General features: G+C 39.1%; 1 protein-coding gene across 9 annotated transcripts in view; it reads right to left on the bottom strand.

Annotated features, from left to right (window-relative positions):
• Positions 1-16,413, bottom strand: part of ppip5k2 (diphosphoinositol pentakisphosphate kinase 2) — a 113,581-nt gene that overhangs the window by 49,019 nt on the left and 48,149 nt on the right. For all 9 annotated transcript variants that reach the window (XM_072281338.1, XM_072281344.1, XM_072281342.1 and 6 more), the window contains 5 exons: positions 13,059-13,200; positions 10,867-11,090; positions 10,286-10,413; positions 5,079-5,193; positions 2,213-2,320 (listed from right to left, as the gene is read on the bottom strand). In XM_072281338.1, coding sequence (XP_072137439.1) covers positions 2,213-2,320; positions 5,079-5,193; positions 10,286-10,413; positions 10,867-11,090; positions 13,059-13,200 — 717 coding nt within the window. The remainder of the gene's footprint in view (positions 1-2,212; positions 2,321-5,078; positions 5,194-10,285; positions 10,414-10,866; positions 11,091-13,058; positions 13,201-16,413) is intronic.

The following is a 16,413-nucleotide window of genomic DNA, read 5'->3' as shown; positions in this document are numbered from 1 at the left end:
CATATTCACATCTCTGATATATCAAATTAAAACTATTTTATAAAAAATTGTCAAAGGTATTTTTTAAGCTTAAGACTGTCACTGCTGGAGTCTTTTGTAAGACTTCACTCATTACAATAGAAAAAATGATTGCAACAGTGAAGGTGCAGAGGAAAGCCATCAGAATTGTACCTGGGATGGAGTGTTTCAGTTATGCGGAGACTTAATAAGCTGGGTTTGTTTTCCTGGAACAGATAAGAGCAAGGGGAAACCTAACAGAGGCATAAAAAGAGATTAGTAAAGAGCTGGAAACCTTGCCCCATAGCAGAGATGTCTAGAGGTCATGGTTTAGAAGGGATCTGAGAGGGAGAACTTTTCCACCCAGGGTTGGTTGGAATCTGGGATGCATTTCTTGAGGACATGACGGAGACAAAAATTCTCCATAAGACTATAAGATATATGAACAGATTTAGGTCATTTGGCCCATTGAGTCTGCTCTGCCACTTCATCATGACTAATCCGTTTCGCTCCCAGTCCCAGTCTCCTGCCTTCTCCATGTAATCTTTCAAGCCCTGACTAATCAAGAAAGTATCAACTTCTGCCTTAAACTCTCAAGATACTTAAATGTCTAGACCGGCACTGGAAAAATCAAGGCAAGAAAGACTACAAACTAAGTGCTGGTAAATAGGATTAGTTCAGGTAAGTAAGTACTTGATGGTTGACTAAATGTCTTGTCCTGTACTCTATAACTTTATGAAGAAATGGAGATTTAAATACAAAGTTAATAGAACATTTAAACTGAAGCAAAGTGCTTCATTGTGATTTTATTCTGCATCTTATGTAATGCAAATACTCTAACTGATGTGTTTTACTGGATTAAAAATAGCATAACAGCTACAATAAGGATACTGAAGAAGCTAAGTTCGATAGGATCACTTTTAAGTAAAAGTAGATAAAGAGCATTTATGTCCAAAACCAGCCTTTCATTCGCCATTCTCTTTATGTGTTTGGTGATCTGAGAAATGGTTCATAGCATTTAACAAGATTAGGCCTAACCAATGTTGCAAGGCTTTGATTTGCACAACAGATGAAATGATATGGAAACTAGTCAGCCAGACAAAATTTTGTCCAAGTTATTTCAGTGTTCCTCAATTCAACTGGGAAACAAATTTCTAAGCTCATATGCATCGTAAATGTAAGGAGCATCAAACTATAAACCAATTATTCTTTCAAGTTTTTTTCATATTCATTCAGTTTTCAGGATCTGGCTGTCATTTGAAAGACCAATATTTAATACCTATTCCAATTGCCGCTGAAATGGATCATTTGCTGAGTCACTTCAGGAGGCATTAAAAAAGAATCAATCACATTATTGATAGATTTTTAACGGTGCCACAGTAGCATAGCGGTTAGCATAATGCTATTACACTGCCTGGATCCAATTTTGCTGCTGACTGTACAGTTCGTAAATTCTCCTGGTGAACGCCTGAGTTTCTGCGGGTGCTCCAGTTTCCTCACACATTCCAAAGGCATGCAGATTAGTAAGTTCCTGATTGGTCACATCCACATAATTGAGCATCCTGGCTTGTTGGGTTGGATGAGCCTGTTATTATGCCTTTTCTCTAAAAGAAAATGACTGGGTCTGGAGTTTTATCTAGGCTGGGAATACAGACCTCAGTGAGGCAGGTCTGTTTTGATGACAAGCTGGTAATTTTGAGCCATCGTACACCAATGCTATCACAAAACAACTCCTTAATGCTGAATTAATGACTGAATTTGAATTCCACAGCTGTCCTGGTAGGAAATGACTCATGTTGTGATTTGTTAGATTTCTTTGGAAATCTGACCCTTAGGGAAAGATCAGGCTTCGTTAGGCTTTGTTTGTTTTTCATCATTATCCAGGTATGACTGGAATATCTCCAATACAGATTGCAAATTAAATACATTTAAATTACATAAATCTTATTTGAAAAATGAGAAATATTAGTTCTCATTGTTATTAGGTAAATATAGATGGCCACTAGGAATTTATCAAATTTTGCCCTTCCCTGGTATAATTTTACTAACATTTAGAGATAACAAAAGAAATTAATACCAATTTATCTTGGAAAAAATGCTTTGACAATCTGTCTACAAAATAATTTATATTTCAAAAATAAGTTGAATTTTTGAAATTGGCATTTATTTTATTATCTACATTGTAACAGATGTAAACATGAATAAAAAGTATTACCTTGTTTGGGTCTTCATACAACATGATAACAATTTGCGTCATATAATTAAGTTCACTGGTATAATTTAGATAGCCCATTGCCCTTTTCCACTGTTCATCTTTGACCTCCTGAAAGTTAAGCAAATTGAAAGTCACATCAATTTTTAAAAAACACTTTATTTTTCAATGAGATATCATGGCTTTGTACTATTAGTTCAACACAAATCTGCAGTCCAAGCAATTAATTACATTGAAAAGGCAATGAACTGCCAGTCACACAAATATGGATATTTGTCTTTTAGACTGATATACACAGTGGTGTATATCGATATAAAAATGGTCAACATCTTCGTCCATTTCTAATTGTCTTCCTGAACCACAACAATGCATCAGGAAAAGGCACTCCCATGATGTGCTTGAGTATGGAGTCATGCAATTAGCATCCAACAGTAATGAAAAAGCTGTGATATATTTCCAAGAAATGTCTGAATGACTTGGTGGCCATGTTGCAGTATTCTCAAACGCTTATTACACTTGCCCTTCATGGTGGTGGAAGTTGTAGTTTTGGGAGGTGTAACTGCCATGCATTTTGCAGACAATACACACCATGGCCTTAGTTGCCAAGGTTAGTGGGAAGGGATGCACGGTGTGAATAATTAAAAGTGGTGGCTGCCAATCAAGCATGTTGTCTTGATCCAGATGGTATCAACCTTCAATTTATGTTAGACTTGCACTCAGGCAGTACAGTGAAGACATATTCCATCGCACTCTTGACTTCTGCACAGCATATGCAACATCTGACCTACTTTTGTAACAAGACTGTGCATGTGCCTGAACAGAGAACATAGAACACTACCGCACAGTAAAGACCTTTTGGCCCACAATGTTGTACTGACCTTTTAAAGTTCTCCACAATCAATCTAACCATTTACTCCAGTTACATGTGCCTATCTAAGAGTCTTTTAAAAGTTGATAATGTATCAACATCTATCAATGACCCTGCAGTTCCAGTGACTTACCACTCTGTAAATAACCTACCATTAACATCTCCCTTAAACTTTCCTCCAATCACCTAAAAATTATGCCCCCTCTTATTAGCCATTTCCACCACTGAAAAAAGGTCCTGGCTGTCCACTCTATCTATGTCACTCATTATTCTTATACACCTTCCATCCTCCTTTGCTCCAAACTTCCAGTTCTAAATTCTCAACAAACGGATACCTTTTCTCCACATCTACACTCTTTGGTACAGTTTAACCCTCTAGAGTGAAGTGAACAAAACCATTGGTTGGTGATGACTTCCTTGAGTACTCACATTCAACACTTCACCTACTCCTGATCTCCTGTCCTCCTACATATTAAAATGACTCAGAATTTTGTCACAGAAGTTGCCAGTGTACACATTGGTAGAGACAAGCATATTAAAAGGCATCATACAGGTTAAACATTTACCACATAATAAGATGGTTTTTACATTAAAAAAAAATGTTTTCATATTAATTACTGGCATGTCCTTAACTGCAAGCAACCAAGTGAAAACTACCAGTGAATTGCCTTCAAAGCAAGTGTCAAAAGCACGACTAAAAATGCTTAGAAAAGATAAAATGCTATAAATACTTCGCAGATCAGGCTGCATCTGCAGAAAAAGAATGAGATGAAGTTGTCACCTGAAGGCTAACCAGAAAAAGTTCAAAATTAAACATGCCTGAGAAGACAGAGAAGGCTGCTACTCTTACATCATTTGTGAAGTATCTGAATAAGTACTTAAATTATCATGGCTTAGAAAGCCACAGACCAAGAATTAGTATATAGGATTAGTACAGATGAATAGTTTATGGGCAAGGCAGACATGGTGGACTGAAGTCCCTGTTTCTGCACTGTATGACAGAGGGAAGGGACATTTGCTTTGTTTTTTCCATGTCTCATCTTCAAATATGTTCAGTTTCAGTTATTCCTTGATACTGACAAAAGATCGATGACCTGAAATATTACCTACTTGTTGCCTGATCTATTGAGTAGCCCCATAAGAACTGAAAATACTTCAGATAACTGCAGTTGTTTTTTTGAAAATTTCTTAATATATTGACTTTTAAATATAGATACAGTGAGTCGGTAAAATTAAAAAACATGATATCCACATTATTTTCATGTAAATGAATGTTCTAAATATCTGTCTTTAGGTCTGGAGAAAGAATTTGCACATGGGGTCGTTTTCTTTTTATGTAAACTGATTTCAGCATTAATAGTAGAAAGGGGTGGAGTTTAAGTCGGATCATAGAGCAGTTGTGTGGTGCATGTTGAAAACTCACAGCTAAGAGGTGGTATGTTGCTTAGAAAGACCAATCTGGTTGGATTCAATTGTGGTTGCCTGAGCAACTCACTTGTGTGACTGAATTTGCAAGAAGTCTTCAAGCAAGCATTGTCTGCAATGGATGCCACTAAGGATGTTTTTGTGCCTCCAATTGCAAGCATTCCATGTGCACTGAGAACTTAGAATTCATGAGAATTACTGAGAAGAAGCCAAATACAAAAATCACATTTTCTCTTTCAAGTCTATGAACCGCAGTTAAAGACTTGAATAGAATTGAGGATTTTATTACCTTTGACAACCAAATTACTAGCCATTAAGTTCTGGAATTACCTATGCAAAACTCAAGAAAAACTCTTAAAATAATCTGTTTTAATATTTAACAGTATTTTCACCAAGTATTTTGCACCAGTGCAAATGGTTCTTTTATTCAACCACAATTTTTCACAAATTATGGTCAAAATTCTTGCTATTATTCAGTGAAATAGACTTGATTGTAATTGTAAGTATTATATCTTTTCATTAATTAAATAATTACCTGAAATTAACGTTTTAAAAACTTCAAATACCAACACTTACATCACATAGGGCACCATAGCGCAATAAAGAGAGAAGTGAATGTACATGGCTCTCACTAGTAAAATACAACCGAGTACGAACATGTCGCTCTGGGGACATCACTCCTCTTGAGTATCTGGAATAAAGGCATACAATTAATATACTATACTGCATATAATACAATGAAATGTTGATATTTTAAATGGAGAAAATCAAATTGCTTATATGTTTCTAAGATGCTAATTTATTGCCTTCATTCCCACAGTGAATGTTTCATTTTGTACAGTCCACATCTTTACTGTCTGAAATAACCAGGAGAACACATACTAGAAGAAAGACAGTTAGTTTTGCTATCTAGCATTAAAATTTGTTAAATTATATACAATGCATGATCAGGTCCTTCTCATCTTCTCAAAAACTACATATCTTCCAGAGTTATTCTACATTAAGAAATTAGTTTTATTTGTCACATGTACATCAAACCGTACAGTGAAATGCATCGTTTGCATAAAATCAAATTAACGAAGATTGTTCAAGGCAGCCTGCATGTGTTGCCACACTTCCTGCGCCACAGCAAGTTGGTTAGATCTGTCACAAAGATTGAAAGGATGAAATATGAAAGGAGCTAACCAATACTATCAAAGAGGATACCAAAAGTTTTCTCAGATATACGAGTAAAAGAAAGGTGAAAGTGAACATCGGACCACAGGAAAATGATGCTGAAGGGGTAATAAGTGGGGACAAAGAAGTGGCAGGCAAACTTTATAAGTACAGGTGTTCCCCGCTTTTCGAACGTTCGCTTTACGAAACCTCACTGTTATGAAAGACCTACATTAGTTCCCTGTATTTGCTAACAGAAGGTGTTTTCACTGTTACGAAAAAAGGCAGCGTGCAAAAAAAAGTAGCGCGCGCCCCAAGCGGCCGCTCCTCCCCTGGAATGGCATTCTAGCCGGCATTGCTTAAACATGTGCCTGTGAGCATCCATTTGGAAGATGAGTTCTAAGGTATTGGAAAAGCCTAAAAGAGCTCGGAAGGGTGTTACACTTAGCGTAAAACTAGACATAATTAAGCGTTTTGATCGTGGTGAACGAAGCAAGGACAAAGTGAGTTTAGCTCGTGGAAGTTGACGAAGATGATGTTGAAGAGGTTTTGGCATCCCATGACCGAGAACTGATAGTTGAAGAGCTGATGCAATTGGAAGAGGAAAGGATAACAATCGAAACCGAATGCAGTAGCTAACGGACCGAAAGTGAAGTTGTCCAGGAACTGAATGTGAAGCAACTGCATGAGATTTTCGCTGCAATGACTGCAGAAAAGTACTACCTTAATTTTGAAAGGGTACGTAGGTTTAGGGCATATTTGCAAGATGGTTTGAGTGCTTACAAAGAACTGTATGATAGAAAAATGCGCGAGGCTAGCAGTCAAGCATACTGTAGTTTTTCAAGCCTTCCACATCAGCCACAGCAGACGATGAACCTCGACCTTCAACCCTGAGGCAGGCAGACATAGAAGAAGATGAGCTGCCTGCCCTCATGGAAACAGACGACGATGAGATGACACCTCAGCGTCCCATCACCCCAACCCCCGGGTCGCGGACAGATACCAGTTCGCAGAGAATGCAGTGGTAGCAGGGAGGCACCCAACACATCTTTAAGAAAAAAAGCCGAAATAAACAAGCTAATTAATTAGGTGCCGCCCAGCACGTAAATGTCGGCCCGGATCAGAGGCGATGCAATCTGCAATCGCCTCTGATCCAGGCCGACGTTTACGTGCTGGGCGGCACCTAATTAATTAGCTTGTTTATTTCGGCTTTTTTCTTAAAGATGTGCTGGGTGTGCGTCCCAGCTACTGCTGCACCACTACATTCTTCGCGGATCGGTATCGGTCTGCGGCCTGGAGGGTGGGGGGCCACTGCACCATCCCAACCTCTGACAATTCAGCCTAACAAACCATCGTCAGTGTGCACGGCGCTGTCTTCCCAATTCCGGTAAGTGATACTACACGGTACACACATTATTTCTACTTTAACAACAGGAATTCTGCAGATGCTGGAAATTCATGCAACACACATAAAAGTTGCTGGTGAACGCACCAGGCCAGGCAGCATCTCTAGGAAGAGGTGCAGTCGACGTTTCAGGCCGAGACCCTTCATCAGGACTAACTGAAGGAAGAGTGAGTAAGGGATTACTCACTCTTCCTTCAGTTAGTCCTGACGAAGGGTCTCGGCCTGAAGCGTCGACTGCACCTCTTCCCAGAGATGTTTATTTCTACTTTATATCGGCTGTGTATTTTTATGTGTTATTTGGTATGATTTGGCAGCTTCATAACTTAAAGGTTACTGGAGAGCGCTTGCGCTGTGTTTTTGCCAAAAGCGCTTGCGTGAGATTTTCGCTACGGAGAACAGTGCATGCAATGATTGTAGAGAAGTATTTCTACTTTATATAGGCTGTGTGTTTATCATATCATTCCTGCTTTTACTATATGTTACTGTTATTTTAGGTTTTATGTGTTATTTGGCATGATTTGGTAGGTTATTTTTGGGCAAACGCTCACAAATTTTTCCCATACAAATAAATGGTAATTGCTTCTTCGCTTTACGACCTTCCGACTTACGAACCGTTTCATAGGAACGCTCTACCTTCGGATGGCGGGGGAAACCTGTATTCTGCACCAGTCTTCATTGTGGGAAGTACAAGCTGTATGCCAGAAATTTGAGTGTCAGCAGACAGAAGTGAGTGCAGTTGCTATTACCAAAGAGAAAATATTTAGGAAATTGAAAGATCTGAAGGTAGGTAAGCTGAAGAGATTGTGGAGGCATTAGTAATAGGTTCTGGAATGGTTCCAGAAGACTGGAAAATTGCAAATGTCATTGCACTCTTTAAGAAACGAAAAAAGGAAATTATAGGTCAGTCAGTCTGACTTCAGTGGTTGGGAAGATGTTGGATCCCATTATTAAGGATGAGGTTTTGGGATACTTAGAGACACATAATAAAGTGGGCCAAAGTCACCATGGTTTCCTTAAGGGATACATTGCTTGACAAACCTGATGGAATAACAGACAAAGGAGAGCCAGCGTATGTTGTGTACTTGGATTTCCTGAATGCATTTGACAAGGTGTCACACATGAAGATGGTTTATAACAAGGGCTCATGATATTACAGGAAAGATACTAGCATGGATAGAGGATTGGCTGACTGGCAGGAGGCAAAAAGTGGAAATAAAAGTGGTCAATTCTGGTGGGCAGTCACTGACTAGTGCTATTCCACAGGTTTCAGTATTGGTACCGTTTCTTTTGAAATTATACGTCAATGATTTGGATGCTGGAATCAATGTGTTTGTGGTCAAATTTGCAGACAATACAAAGATACGTGGAGAGGCAGGTAGTGTTGAGGAAGAGAATCTGCAGGACTTCGACAGATTGGGAGAATGGGCAAAGAACTGGCAGATGGAATCGTGTGGGGAAGTGTATGGTCATTCATAGTGGTAGAAGGAATAAAGGCACAGACTAGCTTTGAAGCAGAGAAAATTCAAATTTCAGAGGTAAAAATGGACTTCGGAGTCCTTGTGTAGAGTTCCCTGAAGGTTAACTTGCAGGTTCCGTTAGCGGTAAGGAAGGCAAATTCAATGTTAGCATTCATTTCAAGAGGACTAGAATACAAGATCAAGAACGTAATGCTCAGACTGCATTTGGAGTATTGTGAGCAGGCGTTGGTCAGACTGCATTTGGAGTATTGTGAGCAGTTTTGGGCCCCTTATCTATGGAAACATGTGCTGGCATTGGAAAGGGTCCAGAAGAGGTTCATGAGAATGATTCCAGAAATGAATGAGGACCAGTTGATGACTCTGGGCCTGTACTCACAGGAGTTTAAAAGAAAGTGGGTGCAGCAGGGGAAGTCTGATTGGAATCTATTGAATACTGAAAGGCCTAGATAGAGTGGACGTGGAGAGGATGTGTTCTATGGTGGGTGAGTCTAGGACCGGAGGGCATAGCCTCAGAACAGAGGAACATCCACTTAGAACTGAGATAAGGAGTAATTTCTTTAGCCAGAGGGTGGTGAATCTGTGGAATCTCTTGCCACAGACGACTGTGGAGGCCATGTCACTGATAATATTTAAAGCAGTGGTTGCTATGTTCTTGATTAGTCAGGGCATCAAAGCTTATGAGGAAAAGAGAGGATAATGGGATTGAAAGGGATAATAAGTCAGCCTTGATGGAATGGCAGAACGGACTCAATGAGCCAAATAGCTTAAATCTGCTCCAATGTCTTATGATCTTTAGAACATGTCCAATATGTATAAATTCTTTGATTCCATTTCCACTCAGTGTTCACTTGGAATCTGACTTAAGCTTCTTACATCAAGTATTCCACAATTCGTAAATCCAACCTCTGTAGCATTATCCCTCAGTTCATGTAGGACCAAATGTTCTTGCCTTGTGACTTTTATAATGCCTTTTTCAACACTGTCTAGCTATCATTCCATTGCCATAAATTTCAGCTCATCCAAAGCTTTACTTTCCTAGGACCATCTCATTTCTCATTCACCCTGTTCTCAAATAATTTAAGGGTTATCTCCTAATCACTGCTGCATTTAAATTGTTTCATAAACTTGGGAGGACGAGGAGGACGAGGAGGAGGACGAGGAGGAGGACGAGGAGGAGGACGAGGAGGAGGACGAGGAGGAGGACGAGGAGGAGGACGAGGAGGAGGACGAGGAGGAGGACGAGGAGGAGGAGGACGAGGAGGAGGACGAGGAGGAGGAGGAAGAGGAGGAGGAAGAGGAGGAGGAGGAGGAGGAGGAGGAGGAGACGACGACGACCCTTAACTCTGAGTGGAGTCATCGGGGCCCCGTCACAAAGGCGTTTTTTTTAGCAGGCTTTCTTATTTTTACGAGACCGAGTTGCTAGCTCGACACTCAACCCAGCAGGGATGGAAAGCGTGCAAGGGAGCGTCAAATAAAGCTCTGGCCTAAATATTTCAGAGAATATCCCCCTTAAAATCTAAACCATCAGCTATCTTCCTGCTTCTCAATTAGCCAATTAATTAAAATGAATTGTGAAGCCAAGTTCAATCATTTAAACAGCAAAAGAATCCATATTAACATGACATGTCTATTAACAAAGTGCTGGTTTTCTGATAATACTCATGTGGAAAGGATTTGAAAAAAAAATCGGTATTTTCTAAAAGATTTACACTTTCATTAATGGATTATTGTAAAGAAGCTCTTACAGTGGATGGAGCTTATTAACGGTGTCATCATCCTGCGTTCTCTGTAAGTCGGAACGAATTTTTCTAATCAAAGGAGTACAATACCCTTTGGCAATATCCAATTTCTCATCCTTCGTAATACCGTATTCCTAAAAAAGATATTAATCATCACAAAAAAAATCTAAGAACCTTTTTAAGAAGTGTTAATTCAAAATTGAACAAGTCTGCTAATACAAAATCTATGACATATATTTCAAGAAACTTAAAATTTTCCAGATGGTAGCCAGCCAGCACTGCCATCTTCATGTTTCAAAAGGTATTTCAGATATATCCTGTGAGCACTTTAATTCCATTGGATAAAGACGTGAGGGTTTTATCCATTAACCATTTATTTTACCCGTTTTCAAAGATGTGGCACCAAAATTGCTTTCCCTATTTGGACCGTATTTAAAAGAATTACCTCATGTAAATTCTTATCATGATGAAAAATGACAAATTTAGAATATACAGTAACCCATGGGAGAGAAAACTAGCAAACAAGGGGAAATAAATGTTAATGGGAAGTAACAAAATAACCGTATCAGTAAAAAGTTGCTAATTACCTGAGGTATGACAATGTCAGCCAGTGATTTTGATAACTGATACAGTTCCATTGTATCATTCAGTTTTAAGGAACTATTGTGCTGAACATCATATTTTATGCAGTCATAGATATCAGGAATTTTACTTATATCATATCGACCATTCTTCATTTTGACATCCTTTTCTAATTTAGCCCATCGTCTAAGCATCAATTCAAGTGATTCACTATGATAAAGCTGAATGTCTGTAATTGCAAAGAAAGCATTTATTCCATTGTTCAATGTTCAAAGATGAAAAGAAAAAAGTATCACTAATGAATTTTGAGAACACTGTATAAAAACTTCAACTTGGATGTCGCTGACAGTGTTTCCTTAAGGTTATTATAGCTGGGGATGGTAATGAGGACAAGCTCCCACTGCCTATAAACTGTTCCCAATGGCATGCGTCTCAAATAGCTTCTGACAACCAAGTGTAGCTTCTGGTCTTCACAAGTGGCTGAGCTACTAAGCCTTGCGGAACTGTTTCTACTGATAGGAGAAGGGGCAAAGGCAGTCGCTTCAGGCAGAAGGGGCTCGTCAGCCACCTAGGAGAAGGACAACTCTGGTGTCAAACCTCTACTGCCTTTCAGCTTTACCCACTCACAGGGAAGAATTCAGGAATAAGCCCCGAGGGAAAATCTGGAGCTGGAGTCCCTAAGGCACTACTGTGTTGAGTTCAACACCGGACTGGCATCTTCTGCAAAGCTGCTGGTACCAAACTGTATTGCTCTCTGCCGTTCCTTTGGGTTCATCAGATATGTGGAGAGGGGCAGCTTGTTACATGGGCAACAGCTTGCTCTCCATATTGTACTGTCCAGGCTTGCGTATCTAGACAGCTAGGATGCAACATCCACGGTCGACCCTGACCGACAGAGACCTCACTCACTGACAGTGGCAAAATTTATTCTCCATCCTTAAATGCCCACAAGCTGAAGAAATAATTAAGAGTCAATCTCATCAGTAAGTCTGGAATCACACATGATCCAGATAAGGCAAGAATGGCAGACATTTTTTTCTTTAAGGACATGAGTAAACCAATGCATTTTTTACAAGTACATGATGCATTTTTACCATTTCCAAGATTGGTAATCCCAAAAATTAACCAAAATGCTGGTATCTGTGGAAAGTGAAAAACAGTGAATGCTTCAGGTCAAAATCCTTTGTCTCTTTCCACAGCTGCTGTCTGATCAGCACTTCGCTTTTATTTTAATTTTCCTATACCCATCGTTCTTTTTCATTAACTGCTAAATATTGCATATTCCCATTTCAGCCTCTTCCATTGTTTAAATGAAGCACAATGTAAGCCCGAGGAACTGCATTTCAAGTTCCAAATGGCAGAGTACAGCCTTCAGGACTGTACACTGAATTCAATTTTAAATCATCATTTATTGCAGTCTTGTAACTTACATTTTCCACATCTCCCATCCAAAACTAACCCCCACACCACAAACTAAATGCCATTTCACTTTCATTTCTGATTTTGTTCAACTCCTATTTATGCCTCCCCAACATATAACTTTACCACTACTTGTATCAGTTAACCTCTCCATCAGAGATTCTCACATTCATTCTCTATTTATTTACTCAGAAATGGAAGATTTCAGAAATATCATCAGCATGATCTGTGTGATGCACATGCTGCAGATTACTGCTGATTCCACATTACTGTTTTTGCTTTGTTTTTCTCATACTGGCATTATTTTGTCTTTGAACTCATTTCTATGCTCCTCTGTTTTGGGTAATTACTCTTTACTCACGCTCTCTCAACTTTTTTAGCCATTCAACTCCTTATTAACAGTTCATTCCAACCCAACAAGGTTGTGCAGCCAATTAGTCACATGACTAATCCTAAAACCTTTGGAATGTGGGAGGAAAATCAGAGTACCCAGAGGAAACCCACACAATCACAGGGAGAATGTACAAACTCTTTACAGCTAGCGGCAGAACTGAACCTGGATCACTGGAGTTATAATAGCAATACAGAACCAGTATTTTAGTCATTAATCTACAAAGTGATACATTTTCAAATGAGTTGTTATTACATATGCTACACTTTTATTATTACTCAAGCACTTAATTTGCTTTCCTAATGCTTTTTAACAAAAGTTCTCATCATTTTGTTTCCATATTATCATCCTCTTCGTTGTTGACTGCATGTAAATGAAATAGCTTACCAGCTGATTTAGGGTCTTCCATCCTCTGCCTAATTTGGGATGTCAGGCTCTGAATCAAGGTGTAGACCTTATCACAGGTTTTAACAGGATTTTTGATAAACTGCATTGACTTAATTATAGAACTGTTTCTAGTTGGAGCAAGCTGAAAAAATAAGTATTAAAGTATTATAATACACCTCATAGTTCAAAGTTAAAATCACTAACTTCTGACAAAATTACTGAAGAGTGGAAAAAAGGGAAAAGGAGAATGAGAAGAAAAAAGTAGAAAATAAACAGAATATAAATCAGAAAGCAGTTCTTTCTAATGATTGACACTCAAAGTTATCATTCTACTATCACAGGTATGCAGAAAACATTATAAAGTTGACTCCTTGTGTCAGCTGAAAAGAACTTGGGCTTGCTAGCTTTCAAAGGATATATCTTGGAGACTTGCACCTGGAAAACTGCATCAAAGTAAAACTACATCAAAGTAAAATTACAACTTTTCTTGATACATGATCACCACATGGAAGTAAAGTGAAAATCAAACCCACAGCAAATTGTGCATTTTATAATAGTCTAAACTGGGACTGCTTTCACACCTGTGCCCACCACTCTGTGTTCTAGTAATGAGAGGAACAGCAAGCCTATAAGTAACAATCAGAAATCCAGACAAAGCACTTTTCCCCAAGAAAATCCAGGGTAACCACATTAAGGCTTAAGGATAAAATAAGCGTAAAGGTGCCAAAGACTCCAGAAATCAATAATAGCTTTCTAGACAATGTTGTAGGGCAAATCCTTCGTATCTATTTAGAACTAATTCTTATAAAAATACAAATCAGAAGGAGTAGATCACTCTTATTTGATTAAAGATTTGCTTTATTTGTTACATGTAGATTGACACATACAGTGTAATGTATAATTTGTGTTAAGGAGGAACACAGTCTGGGGATGTGCTGAGGGCAACCCGTAAGTGTCACCATGCTTCAGGCACTGACAAAGCATGCCAACAACCTACTGACCCTACGCCATACACCATTAGAATTTGGAAGGATTAAGGAGGAAACCGGAGCATCTGGAAGAAACTCATGCAGTCATGGGGAGAACTTACCATTTCCAAAACAGTGGTGGGAACTGAACCCCGTTATTCCAATCAATGGCACTGCAAAGCATTACACTAAGCGCTACTTCACCGTGATGCCCTAAATGGCTAATCTCAACATCACAATCCTGCTTTCTGACAGTAAACAGTCAACCCCTTGCCTATCAATCTAAAACGGTTAAAAGACTCAGTTTACAGTGCTCCTTAAGGGAGTTTCAATGATGTGCACCACTCCAAGGAGAAAATGCATCATCTATGTCTTACACGAGGAAGTCCCATGATCCTCTGATATCCCCTTTGCCAATCACCTGTCCAGCTCTTGGCTCCATCTCTCCCCCTCCTGTCTTCTCCTGTCATTTTGGATCTCCCCCCCCCCCACTCTCAAATCTCTTACTAGCTCTTCCTTCAGTTAGTCCTGATGAAGGGTCTCGGCCCGAAACGTCGACTGTATCTCTTCCTAGAGATGCTGCCTGGCCTGCTGCGTTCACTAGAAACTTTTATGTGTGTTGCTATCTATGTCTTAAGCAGGCAACTCCCCAGTTCTAAAATCTCCTGCAAAAGGGAACATTCACTCAACATCCATCTTGCCAAGATCACTTAGGATCCCATGTTTAAATCATCATCACTCACTTTTCTTACTTTAGTGCATATCAGTATACCTTTAAAACTTCGTTCATTAGACAAACTGCCCATACTACTAGCAGTTTCTTTTATTTTCTCTAACTGCTCCCTGGCATTTAATCATTATCTGAAATCTGATTCTCCGGATGGATTTCTTTGGCAAAACCAAAAAAAATGCCAACAAAATGCCACATGTCTATCTGTGCAGAAGTAAACAGATCACACAAGCTATTAACGACAAATTAATCAGGGGCCTTGTGAGTTCAAATGAATGCAAAGACCACAGGCTCCTCGCATACTGCCAATAAAACAACAGAAGCAATTTGCAGCTTTTGTTTGGTGGCTGCATGGAGCAATCAGCAATGAAAGGAAGGAGTGATTGAGGTTTTCTCGCCTGTTCCAGATTTGCCCTTGAATGGAAATCTACCAAGAGGAGTCTGGAGTCTTAAATTAAGAATGCACTCAGATAAGAACCAGTGCATGTATATATTGCATCTCTAACATAGTAAAATATCTTAAGATGCTTCATATAGGCAGCATTATTCAAAAATTTATAGTGAGGCAGAAAGGAGATATCAGGTCAGTGCTTGGTCAAAGAGGTAGGCTCCTATGAATATATTAAAAGGAAGCAGTGGGAGTAGTTACAAAGGGAAATTCTACAAATTAGTTTAGGCATCTGAAGCCACTATTGCCAGCAAATATGTGATTAAAATAAAGGATGAAGGAAGCTAGATTTGACTGTCTTCAGATATTTGAGAGATACTTAAAGTTGAAAAATAATGTCTATTTGCAGAACTTATCAGTGCAGCTAATCAGAATACTTTGGGACTTTGACTGGAATTTAGATTATGAAGACACGCAGTCCTCTTTTATTGTCATTTAGTACTGCATGCATTAAGAAATGATACGATATTTCCTCCAGTGTGATATCACAAAACACAGGACAGACCAAGACTGAAAAAAAAACTAACAAAATTGATAAGCTCAATTAGAAAAACAGCCTAAACCAGATTCCAATTGCTATGATATCCAGGTAGCTGGGGAAAATCAGCTTGGTACTGGGTTCCAGGAGGAATCATTTTTAGAGTGTCTACGAGGTGTTTTTTTAAGAGCAGCTTGTGGTTAAGCCACAAGAAGATCAGCTATTCTGGACTGGGTGTTGCGCAATAAACCAGAATCGATTAGATACCTTAAAGTAAAAGAACCCTTAGTGGCAAGTGATCATAATAAAATCAAACTCACCCTGAAATTTGCAAAGGAGAAGCTAAAGTCAGATGTATCAGTATTACAGTGGAGTAAAGGGAATTACAGAGGCGTGAGAGGGGAGTTGGCTGGAATTGATTAGAATAGAACACTAGCAGGGATGACAGCAGAGCAACAGTGGCTGGAATTTCTGGAAGGAGTTCAGAAGGCATAGGATATATACATCCCAAAGAGGAAGAGGTATTATAAAGGAAAAATGACACAACTGTGGCTAACATAAGAAGTCAAAGCCAGCATAAAAGCCAAAGAGAGGGCATAAAATAGAGCAAAAAATAGTGGGAGAAAGAGGATTGGGAAGCTTTAAAAAGCCAACAGAAGGCAACTAAAAAAGTCATTACGAAGATAAAGATGGAATACAAAAGTGAGCTAGCCAATAATATTAAAGAGGAT

The sequence above is a fragment of the Mobula birostris genome, chromosome 17, assembly GCF_030028105.1.
Source record: "Mobula birostris isolate sMobBir1 chromosome 17, sMobBir1.hap1, whole genome shotgun sequence".
NCBI lineage: Eukaryota > Metazoa > Chordata > Chondrichthyes > Myliobatiformes > Myliobatidae > Mobula > Mobula birostris.
The sequence above is the reverse complement of the archived record's forward strand: the minus strand, read 5'-3'. Positions and strand labels throughout refer to the sequence as shown.